The sequence below is a fragment of the Sus scrofa genome, chromosome 16 (genome assembly GCF_054392235.1).
Source record: "Sus scrofa isolate SSC_HxYL_T2T_F1_AM1 chromosome 16, Sscrofa_HxYL_maternal_Yorkshire_Landrace_v2.0, whole genome shotgun sequence".
Taxonomy (NCBI): Eukaryota; Metazoa; Chordata; class Mammalia; order Artiodactyla; family Suidae; genus Sus; species Sus scrofa.
The window spans coordinates 81,256,361-81,277,563 of record NC_139398.1 but is presented as its reverse complement, the minus strand read 5'-3'; the positions used below and the strand labels follow the sequence as shown (position 1 = coordinate 81,277,563).

Genomic DNA, 21,203 nt, shown 5'->3' with positions numbered 1-21,203 from the left:
TATTATGATGATCTCTTTCAGCACAGAAACAATGTCTCTTCCATTACTGCTTCCCTAGCATCTAGCAAAATAAAGGTTTATTGCATTTATATCAATTGAACATCTTAAATGTACAACACAATGAATTAGCATCTTGAGGATCATAAACAGTATTTACTATGGGCCAGACACTTTTAAGAACTCTGTGTGTATTAACACATTAAATCCTCACAGAACCCTATATTATTCCTACTTTGCAGGTAGAGAAACTGAGGCACAGACAGAGGTTAAGCAACTTGTTCAAGACCACACAAAAAGTAAAAAGATGGCAGAGCTAGAATTTTAAGAACTGATAAAGCACAGATCCAGCCTTGAAGAAATCTAAGTTTTAGAAAGGGAGGTAAGATGCATTTAAAAATAAAAACCTATGATAATTTTATGAAAATACATTTGCACATGGTTAAAGTGAACAGAGTGCTAAAGAATATATACAGTATGTTAGCTTTTATATAAGAAAGAGGTAAGAAAATTATCTGCTTATCTTTAAAATATATCTACTTGTCTAAAAAAGAAACACTGGAAAGATATGCTGGAAAGCAAGAAAGTTTAACATCTAAAAGGAGAGGGGAGGAATTCCCATTGTGGCTCAGTGGGTTAAGAATCTAACTAGTATCCATGAGGATGCGAGTTTGACCCCTGGCCCTGCTCAGTGGGTTTTAAAGGATCCAGCATTGCCTTGAGCTGTGGCACAGATCACAGATGAGGCTCAGATCTAGCGTTGCTGTGGCTGTAGTGTAGGCCGGTAGCTGCATCTCCAATTGGACCCCTAGCCTGGGAACTTCCATGTGCTGCAAGTGTGGGCCTAAAGAGAAAAAAATATAATAATAAATAAATTAATAATAATAATAAGAATAATAAACAGAGAGGGGAGATGGAGTGGATGGGAATTGAGAGGGAGTAACACTTCTCTGAGTATATTTTTGATACAATTTCGACATCTGAAAACATGTTAATAGTCTATATATTCAAAGATAAAATTAAATTAACACAGAGGAGATAGTAAATAAATAAAATATTTTTTGTAGGTTGGTTTTATAGTAGTATGGGCAAAGCAATGAAATCCTTTCAGATGCATTATAGGATTGAGGAAATACAATAATCTTGTTTGGAGACAGGATTCTTACTGTGAAAAAGAAATATAAACATATAATGGGGAAAGGCAAGGAGGACCCCTATAGGTTGGACCTATAGGAAATGAAACAGAAGTTATCATTGTAAACTCAGAATCTCTAAAATATGCACGCATACATGTGTATACACACACACTTATATATAAACACGTATAGGTGCATTGTGTATACCTGAATATACTTCCTAGCTTTGCCAACAGGGCCTAGAAGCAGACAGCCCAGTAGCAATGAGCACACCTAGCATCCAGGTATACCAAAAAGGAACCATGGCTCCTTGAAGAACAGGTTGATTCCAGGGGAAGAAATATGGAAGTACAAGATCTTGTTATGCCAGAAAATAAGTGTCACTCTCTCTCAATTCCATCCACTCCACCTGCAAAAACTAATGGGGTATGTTACACAAGAATCAGCTTGAAGGGCAATTTAAACATCAAAATAATTAAAGACAGTAATGGATTACAAACCAATAGGGAAAAAAAAAAGAAATCCATGTGATTATACCAAAAACAAATAGAAAATAAATGAAAAGCTAAGTGGAGAAGAGAGAGCTCTTAACTATAAATAGAATATCAAGAGCCAACTTGTACACATGGACCACATCCTGGAGTTGAAACAAATCATCATCCTGCAGCCATCACAGTAAAGACTGGCGCAGCAGGAATCATGAATAGTTGCTAAATCTAGGATGCTAAATTATGAGTGGGATATTTGCATGGTTTTAAAATGTCTCCCCACATACAGCTCATTAGCAGCACAGGAACAAAATCATAACCAGGCAGTGCAAAATCAGACAACACATCACCAGTAAGGGCCAGATGGACATCATGTGCCCTGATGTATGATACCCTGCGAAGAATTCAACATCACTCATGAGATCTTTTGGCTGACAATGCATAGCCTGACTTTAATCATGAGGAAACATCAGATAACCCTAAAGTGAGGAATATTCTATTTTTATAAAGGGGAAAAGGGTCTCTATTTCTCAAAAATGTCAAAATCATAAAAGACAAAGGCTGAGGAACTATTCTAGATTAAGAGAGACTAAAACAAAAAACAAAACAAAAATTTATAGATTAAAAAAGACAAAGCACTTGACAAATACAATTCATAATCATGAACTGGTTCCAATGTTAAATGAAAAAACTGAATACAAAGGACATTATCAGGTCAATTAACAAAACTGGAAGGTAGACAACAGATTAAATAAAGTATGGTATCAATGTTAAATTTACTGCATGTGATAACTACTGCTGTTATGAAAGGCATTATCCATAGTCTTAGGAGACATACAGTGAAATATTTAGGAGTAAAGAGCTATAATGTTTACAATTTACTCTCAAAAATCGTTCCAATAATAATAATAACATGGAGTTCTGATCATGGCATAGTGGAAATGAATCCGTCTAGGAACCATGAGGTTGCAGGTTCAATCCCTGGCCTCACTCAGTGGGTTAAGGATCTGGCATTGCTACGATCTGTGGTGTAGGTCGCAGCTCTGATCCCACATTGCTGTGGCATGGGCTGGTGGCCGTATCTCCAATTGGACCCCTAGGCTGGACATCTCCATGTGCCACAGGTGCGGCCCTAAAAAACAAAAATTTTTAAATTTAAGAAAATAATAATAATAACGTGTTTATGAGGGTGGAGTAAAAATGAATAGGAAGAAAGAACATATGCTCAAGCACAAATGATGAAACAAATGAAATAAAATGTTAATAGGTGCATCTGCAAAAAAGGTATACTTGCAAATTTTCTCTAGTTTGATATTCTTTCCAAAACATAAAATACCATGATACAAGCTAGAAAGTGCTATAGCTAAAGTGCCATAAGTGAGATGAGGGAGACAAGCTGCTGAGGCAAGGTTCTGTAAAGCTTTCTTGGAAAATGCCGCATTTTTACTGGGTATGGGAGAGTGGCAGAACATCCCTCAAGCATCACATTCCGTACCCAGGGGTACGCAAGAGGTGACTATGATGACTGTACGATGGCTATCAGCTCTTCCTGGCCAGGGAGCAATGTGTGCCTGCTGCTAACTGAGCCTGAAATGTTTCTTGAGTTTAGGAGACAAAGGTGAAAAGGCAGCAAGCAGTCCAAGACTCAGCGAAGAGTGTCCCACAAGCTGGCACTGCCATATATGCCAGGTGGGTACCACTCTTCAAACACTCTCTCTCGATCCACTCTGAGTTATGACCAAAGTCTCTCCATATACCAGATGTGTGAAGACAGCTCAGGCATCACTACCAAAGGCTAAGGTCTAGGCCATGGAGTCTCTTATTTCTACAAGCCAAATGTTCATCACCTGAATTACTGGGTTCTGGAAAATGACAACCTCCAATTACCCAAAGGCAGGGGCCATGTCCACCATCTCTGAATCACTCAGAGTCCTAAGAACAGTGAGATCTCAAGACCAAACTAGCCCATTGGTACCACAATGGCTCGTGAGCACTGCTAACTTTACCTGACCAACACCGTGACTTAATTTAAAATTTCAGACAAGCAGAGCATTTCAAATAAAAGCAAGTGAGGATGGCAGATGTGTTGGGGGCTGGGGGCAGGAGGGTGCAGTGTGAGTGCAAGAACACAAGGCAGGCAGGAGGTACAGAACTCAGAATATACCCTCAATTTTGGTGACATCTTTGCCAGAAATTTACAATCTTGTGTTTTATATCCATTAAATCCATATAAGTAAAAAATTGAAAATCACCAAGAAGGAAAAACTTACCCTGGCAAGTTTCTCTGGTTTGGAGGAGACATGCAGCTGGGAAAACAGCTCTGTTATCTCTTTGGTGAAGTCTTCATCCCCTAAGAAAACAAGCTCCATGTAAAACACTGCAGAAAACTCATGAGAATCACTGCAGGGGGCTGGGAGGGGAGAGGAATGGTAGGAACAGCAGTAGTAGTAATAACAGCAGAAGCAAATTATACGAGCAAGGTGCTTTAGTGCTCACAGAATCCTTGTATATATATATATATACTACATTAAGGAATTATTTCAATAGGCTTATAAAAAATTGTCACTATCTCATTTTAGGGATGAAGAAACTATAGTTTGAAGAGGTTAGTTTATTTCCCCAAAATCTCATAACAAATTAGTAGTCAAACTTTGGCCTTCCCGCCCCTAATCCATACCCTGTATCCTTCGGATTACACCCTAGATGTATAAATGGAGAACTGACAAAGGCAGAGTACTAAGTGGGTACTAGGCATGTGCTTCCAAGGAAGTGGAATTTAGGTTGAGACATAAAAAACAAGTACAGGAGTTCCCGTCGTGGCGCAGTGGTTAACGAATCCGACTAGGAACCATGAGGTTGTGGGTTCGGTCCCTGCCCTTGCTCAGTGGGTTAACGATCCAGCGTTGCTGTGAGCTGTGGTGTAGGTTGCAGACACAGCTCGGATCCTGCATTGCTGTGGCTCTGGCGTAGGCCGGTGGCTACAGTTCCGATTCGACCCCTAGCCTGGGAACCTCCATATACCGCTGGAGCGGCCCAAAGAAATAGCAAAAAGACAAAAAAAAAAAAAAAAAAAAAAAAAAAAAAAACCAAGTACAAATTAGCCAGAGTTTCAGGCAGAGAAAACAAATACGAAGATCTAGATAGGTGTTCCAGTCATGGCTCAGCAGAAACGAATCTGACTAGCATCCATGAGGGCTCAGGCTCAATCCCTGGCCTCGCTCAGTGGGTTAAGGATCCAGCACTGCCCAGAGCTGTGGTGTAGGTCAGAGACGAGGCTCGGATCTGGGATTGCTGTGGCTGTGGTGTAGGCCAGCAGCTGCAACTTCAATTCAACCCCTAGGCTGGAAACCTCCATATGCCAAGAATGCTGCCCTAAAAAGACTAAGGAAAAAAAAAAGAGAGACCCAGAGGTAAAAGAAAGCATGAAAGCATGGTGAGAAGTTTAATATGGTTGGGAATAACTTAATGGAAGGAGCAAAGGGGTAGAATGATGGAGCTAGGAAAGTATCAGGATCCAGATAATAAAGGGTGTTATAAACCATGGAGAGGAAGTCAAACTTTTTATTAAGAGAGTAGGGAGCCACTGAAAGATTTTAAACAGTCCAATTTAAATTTTAGAAAGATCACTTTAGCTCCTGGTTGGGAATGGACTGAAAGGAAAACAAGAAGGGAGGAAGGAACACTGAGGCAATAATCCAAGATCCAGGAAAGAATAATGGTAGGTAAGAAGAAATGAAGAGGAAAACAATTCCAAAATGCTGGAAGAATGATAAGGAAGCTGTTAGAATAAGCTTGGTGAAAGATGATGTGGAACTTGGAATATTTAATACCTGAGAAACATGCAAGCATACAGGTGAGTCAAGATCAAAAACAATTGGAGTTCCCATAGTGGCACAGTGGTTAACAAATCCGACTAGGAACCATGAGGTTGTGGGTTCAATCCCTGACCTTGCTCAGTGGGTTAAGGATCCAGCGTTGCCGTGAGCTCTGGTGTAGATTGCAGATGCGGCTTGGATCCCACGTTGCTGTGGCTCTGGCATAGGCCAGCGGCTTCAGCTCCTATTAGACCCCTAACCTGGGAACCTCCATATGCCACGGGAAGCGGCCCTAGCAAAGGAAAAAAGACAAAAAAAAAAGAAAAAAGATCAGAAACAATCAACATATCCTAACGAATGACCAGAAATATTCTTTTCCGTTCGACTTACCTAAGTTCCTATTCAATTTCTTCTTTGAAGCCCAGCCCAAGTCTTCTCTGCACTGAAGACCATAGACAGAATTTTTGTTCACAGAAATCTCTTAGCACTTATAATCTACATGAGTATTTCTTAGCAGTTCATAGTTATCAGAGCAAATTATTACTATTTCATACCTACTTTCTCCCAAAAATCCTCAAGAAAAAAAATCTGACCTGGTTTTCCTCTTTTCATCTGCTATCCTTTTATCTTCTCTTGGCATTGAAGGCAGAAATTCAAATGGTTTAGTGATCTACCCAGGAATAACATAGTTTGGGGAAATCCGATCTTACTAAACAATACAACTTTAACCTATGTAGTTCACCTAAACAACTCCTAATCATAACCTACTGTCTAAAACCCAACTCTTAGGTGAGATTTTGTTTTCCCAGCTAAGCTCTAAATTATTTGGAAGCAAGAGATGAATCCAAATTCAAGAGAGATGCAAGCACCTCAAAGGGTTCACAAAATAATCCAATAGATTATAGAAGGTTTAAAAAAAAAATGAAACTTTTACTCAGAGACATTTATCTCATTCTTCAAGAAATTCTTTTTTTAGGATGTACTTTAGAATGTAAATAATGTTATTATGTTTTATATGGTACCTGTGTTTAATTTATACACATTCAAATGTACACACACTAAGTCTCAGTGCTAAAAAAAATTTTTTTACTAAGGGTTGAATCAAAAAATGTTTGCATTTGCAACATGTATGGACTTGGAGGGTATTATGCTTAGTGAAATAAGTGAGACAGAAAAAGACAAAAACTGTATGTCACCACTTATATGTAAAATCTAAAAAATAAAACAAATAAATATTTAAAAGTAAGGTAAAATAAAATACAAGGGGAAAATGGAGATCCTTGTCAGTATCCCCACAGACATGAGGGTAAAGAGCAATTGCTACATTAAAATAAAAGTATGTAAGGATGGAAGGAAGGCAGGGTTAGTGCTCTGGAGGAACTCAGGAGAGAGGCTGGCATCTCAATCAGGATGTCTCCTTCCAAAGTGAAGGGATCAGGTGTACATGATAGAGGGGCCAGGGTTAAGGATGCTGATAGAAACTGAAGATGATCAACATCATGAGAACTAGGTTCTGTGCATTTTTTTCTCCTCATGACTACCACCTTCTTAAAAACAACTTCATCAAGATGCAATTAAATACCAAGATCAGTATTGAATTCTTAACCAAAACCACTGGGGACTGCTGTTGAAACAGTGGCATGCAGCAATCCAGTGGTAACTTTGCAGAATCCTGATCTCTGGCAAATAGGTAGGGAAGAAAAATATCATAGACATAAATCCATCTGTTCAGAAACTCCCTCAGTGTCCTCTGAACGGTATTTAAAGATCGGGATTCCTGATTACTATGTAAAGCCAGATGTTCACTAAATTAAGCAAACACTGTTAATGCCACAATGTACAAATAAATTAAGTTCATAAATAACTTGGGCTTGTCATACCAGGGCTTGGTTAGGAACAAAAGAGCAACTTAAGCCAAATCAAAACTAATATATGGGTTTCCTAAGAGAAACTTTGAAAATGCAGATCCCTATTTAGTTATTTATGTCACCCTAAAAATGAAAATAACAGCCACCATTTGTTGAGTGTTTACTATGAGCCACACATTAAATGTAGTGTTTCATTCAGTCCTTGTAACAACCTGAGAGGAATAAGCCACCTCTACTCACAGATGAGGAATACAAGTTCAGGGTTAAGTAACTTCCAAAAGTCACATGGCTTAGTAAATGGCAGATCTTGATTTGGGGTTTTTTTTTGTTTGTCGGTTGGTTGGTTTTTGTCTTTCTAGGGCCACACCTACAGCAAATGGAGGTTCCCAGGCTAGGGGTCTAATCGGAGCTAAAGCTCCCAGCCTATGCCACATCCACAACACCAGATCCGAGTCTCATCTGCAACCTACACCGCAGCTCACGGCAATACCGGATCCTTAATCCACTGAGCAAGGCCAGGGATTGAACCAGCAACCTCATGGTACCCAGTCAGATTCATTTCCACTGCACCAGGATGGGAACTCCAGATCTTGATTTCGAACCCAGGTGTAACTCCAAAACCCATCCTGTTTTCCACCATGCTTACTGCCTTCTCAATGTCTCAGAACAGCTTTAATTTTCTTCTTTTTTTTTTTTTTTTTTTTTTGGCGTTTTAGGGCCATACCCATAGCATGTAGAAGTTCCAGGCTAGAGGTCCAATCACAGCTGCAGCTGCCAGCCTACACCACAGCCACAGCAATGCTGGATCCAAGCCACATCTGCAACCTACACCATAGCTCACGGCAACACCGGATTCTTAACCCACTGAGCAGGGCCAGGATAAAACCCACATCCTCATGGACACTAGTCAGGTTCGTAACTGCTGAGCCATAACAACAACGCCCAGCTTTAAAAATTTATATTCAAGAACCATTCCATATCAGGACTCTTTCTACATGGAGTTAGCTGTCATTTAGCAAGATACTATATAACTGGATGATTGGTTTAAGAAGATGCAGTATATGTATATATACAATGGAATATTACTCAGCCACAAAAAGAATGAAATATCCTCACTTGAAGCAACATGGATAGACCTAATGATTATTATACTAAATGAAGTCAGTCAGACAGAGAAAGACAAATACTATACAATATCATGTGTGACTGGGTCACTCTGCTGTACACAGAAATTGTACAACACTGCAAATCAACTAAAATCTTTAAAAAAAGAAAAACAAAAAATGTTTAAATAATACAAATGATTATATATACAAAACAAAAAACAGATTAATAGACATAAAAAACAAATTTGTGGTTACCAAAGGGATGGGGGGGATAAATTAGGAATATGGGATTAACAGATACAAAGTACCATACATAAAATAGATAAAACAACAAGAATTTACTGTATAACGCAGGGAACTATATTCAATATTTTATAATAACCTATAATGGAAAATAATCTAAAAATATATATATAACTGAATCACTTCACTGTACACCTGAAACTCAGACAATATTAGAAATCAACTATACTTCAATGTCTTTTTTTTTTTTTTTTGCCTTTTCTAGGGCCGCTCCTGCGGCATATGGAGGTTCCCAGGCTAGGGGTCTAATAGGAGCTGTAGCCACCGGCCTACACCAGAGCCACAGCAACGTGGGATCTGAGCAGTCTGCAACCTACACCACAGCTCACAGCAATGCCAGATCTTTAACCCACTGAGCATAGGCCAGGGATTGAACCCGAAACCTCATGGTTCCTAGTCAGATTCATTAACCACTGAGCCATGATGGGAACTCCTATACTTCGATTTCTTAAATAAAAGTTAAATCAGGCTAATGTAATTGGAGAGATTAGTTTCAAGGTCATTGCATATAAACACACTACATCATTCCCACTAAGATGCTGGATTTCTGTATTACCTTTCGTCTCTTCCTCCTCTTCCTCACAGAACTCTGCTAGGGAAAAGGCTTCTTTGAGTTGCTCCAATTCAAGTTTCAGAGTCTCTAATTCTTCTCCACTTAGAGAATTAAGAATAGATTTCACCTGAATTGATACAAAATGGTAAGCAAGAGTATGAGAGAAAAAGAAAAACATACCCAAATGGAGACGAGACCAAAGATCAAATTAAAATTAAAATTATTAATTCACAAGTTCTTCCTTAAGAACCTTAATAGAAGAAGCTGGTTATCACAGAAAGGTAGGGAGAATTTGTGCTTTCAAAAATAACGTAAGCCAGGAGTTTCCATCGTGGTGCAGTGGAAACAAATCTGACTAGGAACCATGACATTGCAGGTTTGATCCCTGACCTCGCTCAGTGGGTTAAGGATTCCGCATTGTCATGAACTGTGGTGTAGGTGGCAGACGCAGCTTGGATCCCATGTTGCTGTGGCCATTGCGTAGGCTGGCAGCTGCAGCTCCAATTGGACCCCTAGCCTGGAAACCTCCATATGTCGCAGCCCTAAAAAGCAAAATATAAATAAATAAATAAGCCAGCAATGTCTCGAAATTATTAGCGCTTAAAAGTGGCTTAGAAATGAGGGGAAATGAAATAGCCTTGAATCAAAAGCTAAAGGTAACTATTCAAATCGGCAGCTTAAACCAAAGAAACTAAAAAAAGAAAAAAAAAAGGCCAAGATGAAGGAAAAATAACAGATGTGCTATTAAGACCTCTTTGTTAATCTTTCCATTTTTGTTTAAATTTAAAGAAATAACACTTGATGTTCTATTTCTAGCAATAAGAACAAACATTAGTTTTTTTGGTTTGTTTTGGTACAATATTTTCAGAAAGTCTCAAATCTCTATCTGACATACATTTCATCTTCTAACTGCACAAAAAGAAATGATGCAGTGTGCTTTTACTTAAAGACTACTCCAAATGAAATTTTCAGTTTAGAATTACCTTTATTTCACTTTCTCGGGAGAGCATCTCCAGAGCTTCTAGATGTGAAAGGCCTTGAAATTCATCGAAGAGTAACCCATAATGAGTTTTCTTGTCTGTTTCTATGGTTACCTCATTGGAAGTCCATAGCTCTTCTTTCTCCTTCACCTCTCTTAAAACCTAAAAGAGAGAAGGAGGTATTACACTGCAACAGGTAATGAGAGCTTATGGGTGAGTTCTGAAAGTCAAGGGAAGCAAAACTGAGATGGGTAACACTGCCCTTCCATTCTTGGAATTGTGATTCAAATCCAACAGGCTCAGGCATTGCAGAAAAAAAATGATCACATAATCTGATTGTAGACAGGGTAAATAACACCTCAGGAACCAGGTGTTTCTCTGCAAGTGGTCTTACCATTAATCTAATAAACAACCCTGAAAGGGCTGGGCATCTTACACTGCACTGATAGGGGGCTCCTGCAGAAAGGAACTAGGAGTGAAAAAGAACTAAGCATCAGGACTCTCAGTGTGCTTCCCCCCATCAAAAAAAAAAAAAAAAAAAAAAAAACAAAGTCACTGAAAAGTTCCCAAGAGGATACTAACAAGGTCTCAAGTTACCACATGCAAAATTACAGATCAAAACAGAAACAGGAAGTAAACAAAGGCAAACAGTACCTGAGACAGAGTAGAAGTCCGGTTCATCAGACCCTTGGTTCTTTTAAATCCAGGATCCCCTTCTGCTATTACATCCATTGTCTTTTTCCCAATGAATTCTAAGGCATCCAAACCCCCACTGATAACACTCTTTCCCTAAGAAACACATGCATCCTCATTACAATACTGAAAAAAGACACCTGTATGTTTTGATTACATAAAATATCAGCTAATAATACCAATCACTGGCAAGATTGTGGGGCAAGTGAAACAATCATACATTGCTTATAGGAATGGAAAGCAGTATAACCACTTTGGAAAGCTGTCAGTATCCACAAGAGTCGAACATGTGAATATCCTCTGACCTGGCAACTCCACGCATATTTATATACTCCACAAAAATACACAGAGGTTCATCAAAAGACATACAAGAACACTTATAGCAGTGCTATTTTAAAAAAATAAAAAAATAAAAGCTAAAAGCTGGAAACTACCCCAATATTCACCAACTCTGGAATGACTATATGTGACACAGTCACTTGATGGAATACAACAAAGAAAACGGACTATACTACACTAATTACACTACAGAAAAAATTATACAAACATAATAATGAGTGACAGAAGGCAGATAGAGTATGTATGATTCCGTTTATATAGCAGGCAAAATTAATCTGCCAAGGGAGAAGACAGGATTGTGGTTACCTCAGTGGGCAAGAGGGGCAGGCTGAAAAACCTGGGAGAGGGCACAGGGGAGACATCTGATGCACCACTATACTGTTTCTTAGTCTGAATATATTCACATCGTGAAAATTCAAACTGAACACTTATGATTCACTTTTCTATATATAGGTTATACTTCAGTAAAAAGTTAAAACTAAAAAGTACTACCTAACTATACTCATGAAGGAAAGATATTAAGCTTCCTATATAATCCTTTTAAAAATGTTTCTAATTATCTATAGATTTATAAATATTTATGATAAACATCTCATTTCCTCTTGACTAAAAGATGCAAAAATACTTTTGTAAAGCAGAGTTTTCCTAGAGCCACCAAACCAAGAATTTCTAGTCCATAAAATATTACGTACACCACTTCTCTGTTACTACACTCCTGCTCCACCCCTTACTTTTTCAAAGAAGGTTTTCGAGTACTCTCACTCTACCCCTAAGATTAAAGTGAATGAGCAGGCAATCTGGATTCCCAGTTCCATGACTTCTCAAGGAAAAGAGGGAGAAAGAGACAAAAACCCATTATAATCACGGAAGGAAGCACCTTTACTTTTTACTCACTGTGCTCTGAACAGCAGTAGAGATGGTTGAGAATACCCCAAATGGCCCACTCACTGGAGAGGAGTTTTCACTCTCTTTGGCATTTGTCTCTCCTATAGGAGGGAGGGATGTGTAAATATGAGGAGACAGTCCATAAATAGTTTGCTTTCAACATCTACATGATTTTTTAAAAATTAGACCCTCCTTCCCACACACAAGTCCTTAGACCTTTCTGTTTTATTATTTTAAACCATTTGACTACTTTAAAATAAAAGCTAAGATAACTTTTTTCATTTTCATTTCAAAAATTAAATCCAATCTTTTGAACAAAGTACTGATACATACAAGAGAGTATCAGACTTCCCGTGTGGTCCACAACATAAGAGAGTATATACTACGTGGTTCTGTTTACATGATCTTCTGCGCAAGATAAAACCAAAGAGTCAGAAAACCTATCAGTGGTTGCTAAAAGCTAAGAACAAGTGGAGGGGAGTGACTATAAAGGGCCATGAGGGGATTCTTTTTTTTGGGGCGGGGGGGCAGGGATTAAAACAGTCTTGTGTTTTGATTGCCTATACAGATATAGGAAATATTCTACAACTGTATAATCACAATGAACTGTGATTATCAACATAAACAGGACTGTATGTTTGTCAAAACATGTAAAACTATATACATTTGGCCCTCTGTTCCATGGATGCAGAATCCACAGATACAGAGAGCCAACTACACAATACTATTTTATTTTATTTTTTGCTTTTTAGGGCTGCACCTGTGGCACATGGAGGTTCCCAGGCTAGGGGTCCAATTAGAGCTACAGCCACTGGCCTACGCCACAGCCATAGCCAACCAGGATCTGAAGTGCGTCTGCGACCTACACATCTCAAGGCAACGCCAGATCCTTAACCCACTGAGCGAGGCCAGGGATGGAACCTGTAACCTCATGGTTACTAGCAGGATTCATTTCCGCTGTGCCACAACGGGAACTCCCCCTATACAATGCTATTTTATGTAAAAGATTTGAGCATCTGACACTTTTGATATCCATGGAGGGGCTCCTAGAACTAATCCTTCATAGATACCACAGGATGACTGTACCTAAAAAGAGTAAACTTTATATTAATTATAACTCAACAAATCTGACTTTTTAAAATCCAGGCTATTTTTTGTTTGTTTGTTTGTTTTCTTTTGTTTTGTTTCAGGGCCACACTTGCAGCTTATGGAGGTTCCCAGGCTACAGGTACAATCGGAGCTACAGCTGCTGGCCTATGCCACAGCCACAGCAACACTGGATCTGAGCTGCGTCTGCAACCTACACCACAGCTCACAGCAATGCTGGATCCTTAAACCACTGAGCAAGGCCAGGGATTGAACCACATTTGGAACTCCAAATCCAGGCTATTTTAAACTCTATCCTAGAAAATATTTCTTCATAGAATTCACACATAGATTGCCAAGTATTTTTTTAAACCTGTTCTATTTGTCTAATTGAATCACTGTGCTGTATGCTTGAAACTAACATGATATTATAATCAACTATTCTCCAGTAAAACCTTTTTTTAATTTAAAAAAAACCTTGTTCTGGAGTTCCCATTGTGGTGCAGCAGAAAAGACTCCAACTAGGAACCATGAAGTTTCCGGTTCAATCCCTAGCCTCTATCAGTGGGTTAAGGATCTGGCACTGCCATGAGCTGTGGTAAAGGTAGCAGACACGGCTCAGATCTGGTATTGCTGTGGCTGTGGCATAGGCCGGCAGCAACAGCTCTGTTCAGACCCCTAGCCTGGGAACCTCCATGTGCCACTGGGTGTGGCCCTAAAAAGACAAAAAAAACCTCATTCTATTTTATTAACACTGACATCTCTTACAGGAGATCAACAATCTATTTTAAGGAGGACCACTTCCAGCTATGACGGATTATCTAGTATCTATCAGTCTTGCCCTTCTACCATAGTATCTAGAAAACTAGACAAAATATAAGAAACAACTGTCTTCAGACTTTACAACAGAGCATGCAGGACTATGGTTCAGGAAAGAAGAGAAACAAAAGAAGGGAACTCTATGATTGGCTTGCTTGCTAGATCACAGCACAGGGAGAGGAAACCTAAGCAGAGCATGGCAGTCTTACGAAGTATAAGAGACAGAGATTGGCGTCCAGGAAACCAAAACACCTGGAATTTGCAGGTCAGAGTACAAGCATGCATCATTTTATTATACTTCATTTTACTGAGCTCTGCAGATATTTTTTTTTTAACAAATTGAAGGTTTGTACAACCCTCCACTGTCAGATAATAGTATTTTTTCGCATTGAGATATTTTTTAATTAAGGTATGTACATTTTTAGACATAATGCTACTGCAAACTTACTAGGTTATGATGTAATATAAACATAACTTGTATTGGCACTGGAAAATCAAAAAAAAATTGTGTGATTCGCTTTATTACAATATTCGCTTTCGTGCCATGGTCTGGAACTGAACCCACAATGTCTTTGAGGTCTGCTTGTAGTAGACAGGGAGCTACAGAGGTAAAGAGTCCCAGCTACCTACATAGATGTGTGCTTAAGTCTTTGGCTGAATACTAAGCTGCTCATGCTTTAGAAGATTCCATGATGGTAAGCAAAGAACTACCATGGAGATGTACACTAAACAATGCCCAAAGCTCATGCTAGGCTGAGAGAAATCTGACTTCCAACCAATCAAGTAGAGAAACCTAGTTAAATACCTGGGAATTAGGTAGAGCCCTCAGAAGGGTCAGAAACTTAGTAGTTGAGCTAAACTAGCACTTATTAAGAGTAAAAGCTACTCTAGATTTACCCTAAAGAAGCTTAAAATCAAGCTTTAAAAAGATCAATCTACAAATATCTTAACTACCTGCAAAACAGAACTCACACCCCCTTTAAAAAAAAAAAAATTGGGAGTTCTCATCGTGGCTCAGAGGAAACGAATCTGACTAGTATCCATGAGGACACAGGTTCAATCCCTGGCCTTGCTCAGTGAGTCGGGGAGCTGTGGTATAGGTCACAGACATGGCTCAAATCTGGCATTGCTGTGGCTGTGGTATAGGCCAGCAGGTGCAGCTCCAATTCGACCCCTAGCCTGGGAACTTCCATGAGCCACAAGTGCAACCCTAAAAAGACAAAAATTAAAAATTTAAAAAAAAATCCACTCAACAATGTAACATTCTTAGTGTTCAGCATCCAAACAAAGAAATGAAAACTGTAATCTATAACCAAGAAAAAAACTGGTCAATAGAAACAGATTCAAATGACAGACAGTAATAGTATTAGCAGACAAGAACACTAAAACAGAAAACAGGGTGAAAAATCAAAGATATGAAAAAGACAAATGGAATTTCTAGAGTGGAAAAATATATCTAAAATTTTAAAGTCATTGAATGGATTTATCAGCACTAGACACAGCAGAAGATGAGTAAATCTGAAGACACAACAAAAACTACCCAAACTGAAGTACAGAGAAAAAGACCTTTAAAAAATGAACCAAACCTTAGTTACTGTGGGACAACACCAAAACAACCACATTAAAATATTTCTTCATGCCCCAGTAGATTCAAACTCAGCTAACTACTACTGAGTTCTTGTTCATTTGTGCCAAGCACAAAGCTTGGCAATTTTTACATTCTACATTTATGGCTTTATTTATTTAATGTTTACAACAGTCCTCTGTAATATAAAATATCACCCCATTCGATAGATGAGAAAAGTGAAGTGAAGAGACACCTGAGTGGTTAAAGGACACAGACCTGTTAGCTAAAGATTCCAAATCTCCTTTCTCACCAGTCCCATGATGCCCTGAATATCAGACACTCAATAAATACTAAGGGAAAAATGTTCCGTCTATAATTCTGAATTTTAACATTTCCACACACTGACCTGCTGCATACTGGACTTCAGTTGAAATGTCACTGGGACTAGGGATTCCAAGGGAAGTCTCCGCTTTCTCAATGACGTTTGAAATACCTTGTCCTAATGAGATAAATGGTAACATTTTTATATGTGAATATTATTTACCATTAGATACCAAAACTGAAGAAATAGACCAAAAGTTAAACCTACAGTTTTTGAAATTCATTATGGCCACAAGACATGTTATTTTGACCATATATAACTAATCTTTGGGAGTGTATCCTTACCAAAAAATAAAAATAAAAATTGATTATCACCAAAGAATAATTTTATATTAACAATTCCTAAATGTTAACCTTCTAATGAGAAAATGTTACAAACTCTAGTGGCAGTATAAATCAGCCCATCATTACTAATGCATTCTCAAACTATGAAGCCTTTGAGTAATCATGGAAGAAGACTGATTAACAAAGTAATTTCTAACACATATTTGTAGCAAAATACACACAGAAATTAGTAAAATGACTGATGACCTTACCTACTGTGGCAACTGTAGCTGAAGCTGAGGAGAGTAAGGACTTGCCCCAACTGCCCCAATAGCCCCATCCGGTTTGGGGTACATCTTTGGAAACAGCCTCCTATTTTCCCCCGTAGGAAGAAAAACAAAAGACAAAGGAAAATGGAAAAATTTAAGTACAATAAGAGTATATATTCAAGGGAGATAATTATTGGCCAAAAGTACAGGTGAACAAAGTATACTATTTGGCTAAAGAAACATACTGCTTGACAGATGTATGCTACCTGCACATAAGCATCACATAGCAAAGGCAACGACTTATAAAAGCACTTATACAGCTGAGAAAATTATATTTTATGTTATAAAAGGAAAGAAATAGGTACAATCCCTATTTGGTATTGATCCTAATACTCAAATTTTTTTCATTTTTTTATTATAGTTGATTTACAATGTTCTGTCAATTTCTGCTGTACAGCAAAGTGACCCAGTTATACATTTATACATATATTTTTTTCACATTATTCTCCATCATGTTCCATCACAAGTGATTAGATATAGTTCCCTGTGGTATACAGCAGGATCTCATTGCTTACCCATTCCAAATGCAATAGTTTGCATCTACTTAATATTTCTTTTTAACCCTAATATTTTTTTAATCTCAATTTTTAATAGATACTCTACTTTGCCTGCAGCCTCTGATGCCTGAACAGGGAGAACTTCTGAAGTCTCAAGGTCACTGGAATGTTTGAACTCTGGTCTTTTCCGAGTAGAAACTACAGGTTCTGATTTACTCTCTGGCTTGGCACTTAGATCAAGAGACCCAGAATTCTTGGCTGGCTCACAGTTCTCATCTTCAAGGATGGGGGCTGCTTCAGTTACCACTGGAGTCTCAATGTCATCTTTATCCGACATGATTAGATCATTGCCTGGTAAAATAAAAGTCCCCCCCCAATTAATTATACAAGCTTTTTTTGACATAAGTTATTTGTTTAAACTTTTGAGATAACTGATTCACACACAGGTTAAGAAATAATACAGAAAGGTCTAACAAATCCTTCAGTCAGTTCCCCCACAGTAGAAGTTTGTGCATCTATAGCATATCACAACCAGGATGCTGAAAGATACAATCCACCAGCTTTATTCAGATTTCACTAGTTTTACACGGACTCATTTGTGCACTTGTAATTAGTTCTATAAAACTTTATCACATGCACAGATTTATGTGACCATTACCACAATCAGGACACAGAAAAATTCGATTACAAGAATTCCTTCTGTTATTATTCCTTTTTAGCCATGTCCCACCTTCCTTCTAACACACAGCAACTACTGATATTCTCTATCTCATACTTTTGTCATTTAAAGATGTTGTATAAATGTAGTCACAGAATTTGTAGCCTTTTGAGATTGCCTTTTTTCACTCAGCATTAAGTCCCTCAAGATCCATTAAGTTGTTGTATTAGTAGTTTCTCCCTTTTTATTGCTGAGTAATGTTCCCTGGTATGATCTATCAGTTGTTTAACCATTTACCTATTGAAAGATGTCTAGGCCAGTCCCTGTTTAGGGCAATTACAAATAAAATGGCTATGAATATTCATATACTGGTTTTTATAGGAATATAAGCTTTCATTTCCCTGGAATAAATGACCAGAGTGCAATCGATAGCACTTGTTTAGTTTTATAAGAAGTTGCCATAGTCTTTTCCAGAACAGCTAAACCATTTTACATTCCCAACAGCAATGTAGGAGTGATCAAATTTCTCTTCATTCTCATTAGCATTTGCTGGTGTTATTTTTTATTTGAACTATTCTGGTAGGTGTGTTATGATATCTAACTATGGCTTTGAGCTTTAAGTTGCATGTCTTTAATGGCTAATGATACTGAACATTTTTTATATGCTTATGTGCCATCTATATACCCTCTTCAGTGAAAGAATTATTTGATCTTTTGCTCATTTTCTAATAGGATTTTTTTTTTACTGTTGAGTTTTGAGAGCTCTTTTTATATTCTAGATTCAAGTCCTTTGTCAGATAAGTGATTTGTTTATAGCTTATCTTTTCATCCTTTTCTTAAAGATGCGCAAAAGTTCTTAATTTCAGTGAATCCAATTTATCAACTTTTCCTGACATCTTTTTAAAAATCTTATTCATCTTGAATCATTCCTACCTCAATTATTTTACAGAGATTATGAAATCTAAGCTATCAGAATAGGATTTACATCAGTTTTGTTTTGTTTTTTTTTAATGGCCGCACCTGTGGCATATGGACATTCTCAAGCCATGGACTGAAACCAAACCACACCTGTGCCCTACACAGCAGCTGTGCCAGACCCTTTTAACCCACCACACCAGGTAGGGATCAAATTTGCACCTCCTCAGCAACCTGAGCCTCTGCAGCCAGATTCCTAACCCACTGTGTCAAAGCTGGGAACTCCCAGAGCAGCTTTTAAAAAGCAATGGTAACCAATTTAATTCATTCCAGAAGCTCAGCTCTTTGGCAATTAAAGCCAAAATAATGTTGGACTTTTTACAAAGAGCAGGTGCTGGTTTCCAGATAACCAAATATTACCAGGGGAGAAATAAATGTATCTCAGACATACATACACACACACAGACCTTGGATATAAACAAGCACATTATTTCGTTCCAATATTTATGTAATAAAGTATATAATTAGACCCAATGCATCAGTGTCATCAAAATGTTTCTAACATACTAGAAAAGACATATTAGTAACTAACTGGAAGTAGCACTATAATTGAGGTACACCCAAACTGTTAAAAGAACAGAGAGCAAGGAAAAGTATGCCAGGATCAAAAGAGAACATCCATGGATTTTTCATATCTGAAAAAAAGCACAAAATAGTGACCACAAACTGGGATTGTGAGTCCCAAATCAGGCATACAGATGTTTTCATTTCGCCTGCATAGTGTTTATAGACTTTTTTTATTTTATTTTTTTGGTCTTTTTGTCTTTTTAGGGACGAACCAGTAGCATATGGAGGTTCCCAGGCTAGGGGTCGAATCGGAGCTACAGCTGCTAGCCACAGCCACAGCAACACAGGCTCCAAGCTGCATCTGCAAACTACACCTCAGGTCATGGCAACGCCAGATCCTTAACCCACTATGCAAAGCCAAGGATCGAACCTGCATCCTCGTGGATACTAGCCAGATTCATTTCCACTGAGCCACAACGGGAACTCCTAAATTTTTTTTAATACTAACTGCTAACATTTAAAAATGAAACTTTGTATACAAATAGATATTTCTAACTTACACTGTAAAACTGAAAGATCTGCCAACAACCGGCCCACATCTGACTTACTGACTAGCTCATGCCAAATAGTTGCTGATATCTTTTAGATAGGGTAGTGCTCTCTAGTTCCTCATAATCGGCACCCAAATCCACCTGACTCATTTAGGTTACCTGATTACCCCCCATGGGCATCTGAACATGCAACACCTGCCTTAAAAGGGCACTTAGGATTTTGACAGATGAAGATGTCAGTGAGAGAATTCAAGGGTGTGGAAACAACACATAAGGAAAGCTCAAAGGTCTGGTATGACAACGTGGAATACAGACAGATGCCAAGAGTAGTTAATACAGCAGGAAAAATAATGGGAAAGCATAAGGCAAGAAAAGCAGATTTATATAACATCATGGATCCTAGTTATCAAACCATATATCATATACATACATTTTCAAAACACATAGGAAAAAAATAATCTGGACACAACTACTTACAGACATACAAAACAACTCTGAAATATTCATTCATTTACTTGCAAACATTTTTTGAGTACCTGTTATATACCAAGCTCTGGAGACTGAAAGCTAATTTTAAACAATTTCTGCCCCATTTATTCCAGAGGCCTAATAGGAAAGACTACACAGTGCGTGCACAAAATTCAATCCACTTTTTGTGTAGCTGAGTAAATATACACTTTTAAAAAGTTACCTTTTGGCTCTCCTTACACTCTCCAAGCTACAACACATAACAAGAAACCATATAGAGAATACGTTATACATAATAAATAACCTCAAGGGCTCGGTGGTTAGACTGACTTTCTTCCAACTCTGTACTGCACTGACTCGGGAAAGTTCGTTCACCTATCTGCGCCTCTCGTGTTCCTATCTGTAAAATGGTGCGAGTAATACCACTTGCCAAGTCTCCGAGAAAGACGAAACTGAATGTGTGAGGGGTTCGGAACAGAGCCTGGCACAAAAACGCTCACGGGTAACAGCCGCCGTTAGTACGTGGTGGTTGTGCGGATCATTACTATCGTTATTAACAACGATTTGTCTCTAGACGAACAAAATTCGCTCTGCCTTCTTCCCAATTACAAGAACAGGTGCCAAACGGGAGATCTAGAGTAAAGCTCCGCTCCTAACTTCTCCGACTTAAGAATTCCTGACGAGAACTCCCCACACAAGCGTTGCGCTTCAATAACCAAGGCGCTTCCGCAGCCTCAGCGCCCACCGCGAGGCGCCCGCCTCCCAGCCCCAGGCCTCTCCCTCCCCTTCTCCGGCGACCCCTGAACCCCACACTCCGCCAGCCTCCTCCCGCGAAGCCCCACACGCAACCCGCCGCTTCCCTCACCGCTGCCACAGCTGCCGAGGGGCCGCTCCTACTGCCCCGGAAGTCCTCCTTCAGTGAGGAGACGGCCTCGCCT

General features: G+C 38.7%; 1 protein-coding gene across 1 annotated transcript in view; it reads right to left on the bottom strand.

Annotated features, from left to right (window-relative positions):
• The window catches only part of FAM114A2 (family with sequence similarity 114 member A2), a 37,804-nt gene extending 16,629 nt beyond the window's left edge, over positions 1-21,175 (bottom strand). Inside the window, exons 1-9 of the mRNA XM_013984903.3 lie at positions 21,131-21,175; positions 17,213-17,457; positions 16,553-16,652; positions 16,042-16,134; positions 12,173-12,264; positions 10,901-11,035; positions 10,250-10,408; positions 9,270-9,393; positions 3,892-3,971 (exon numbers count right to left, since the gene is read on the bottom strand). Of these exons, the coding sequence (XP_013840357.3) occupies positions 3,892-3,971; positions 9,270-9,393; positions 10,250-10,408; positions 10,901-11,035; positions 12,173-12,264; positions 16,042-16,134; positions 16,553-16,652; positions 17,213-17,443 (1,014 nt within the window). The 5' untranslated portion in view covers positions 17,444-17,457; positions 21,131-21,175. The remainder of the gene's footprint in view (positions 1-3,891; positions 3,972-9,269; positions 9,394-10,249; positions 10,409-10,900; positions 11,036-12,172; positions 12,265-16,041; positions 16,135-16,552; positions 16,653-17,212; positions 17,458-21,130) is intronic.
• Between the last annotated feature and the right edge of the window lie 28 nt (positions 21,176-21,203).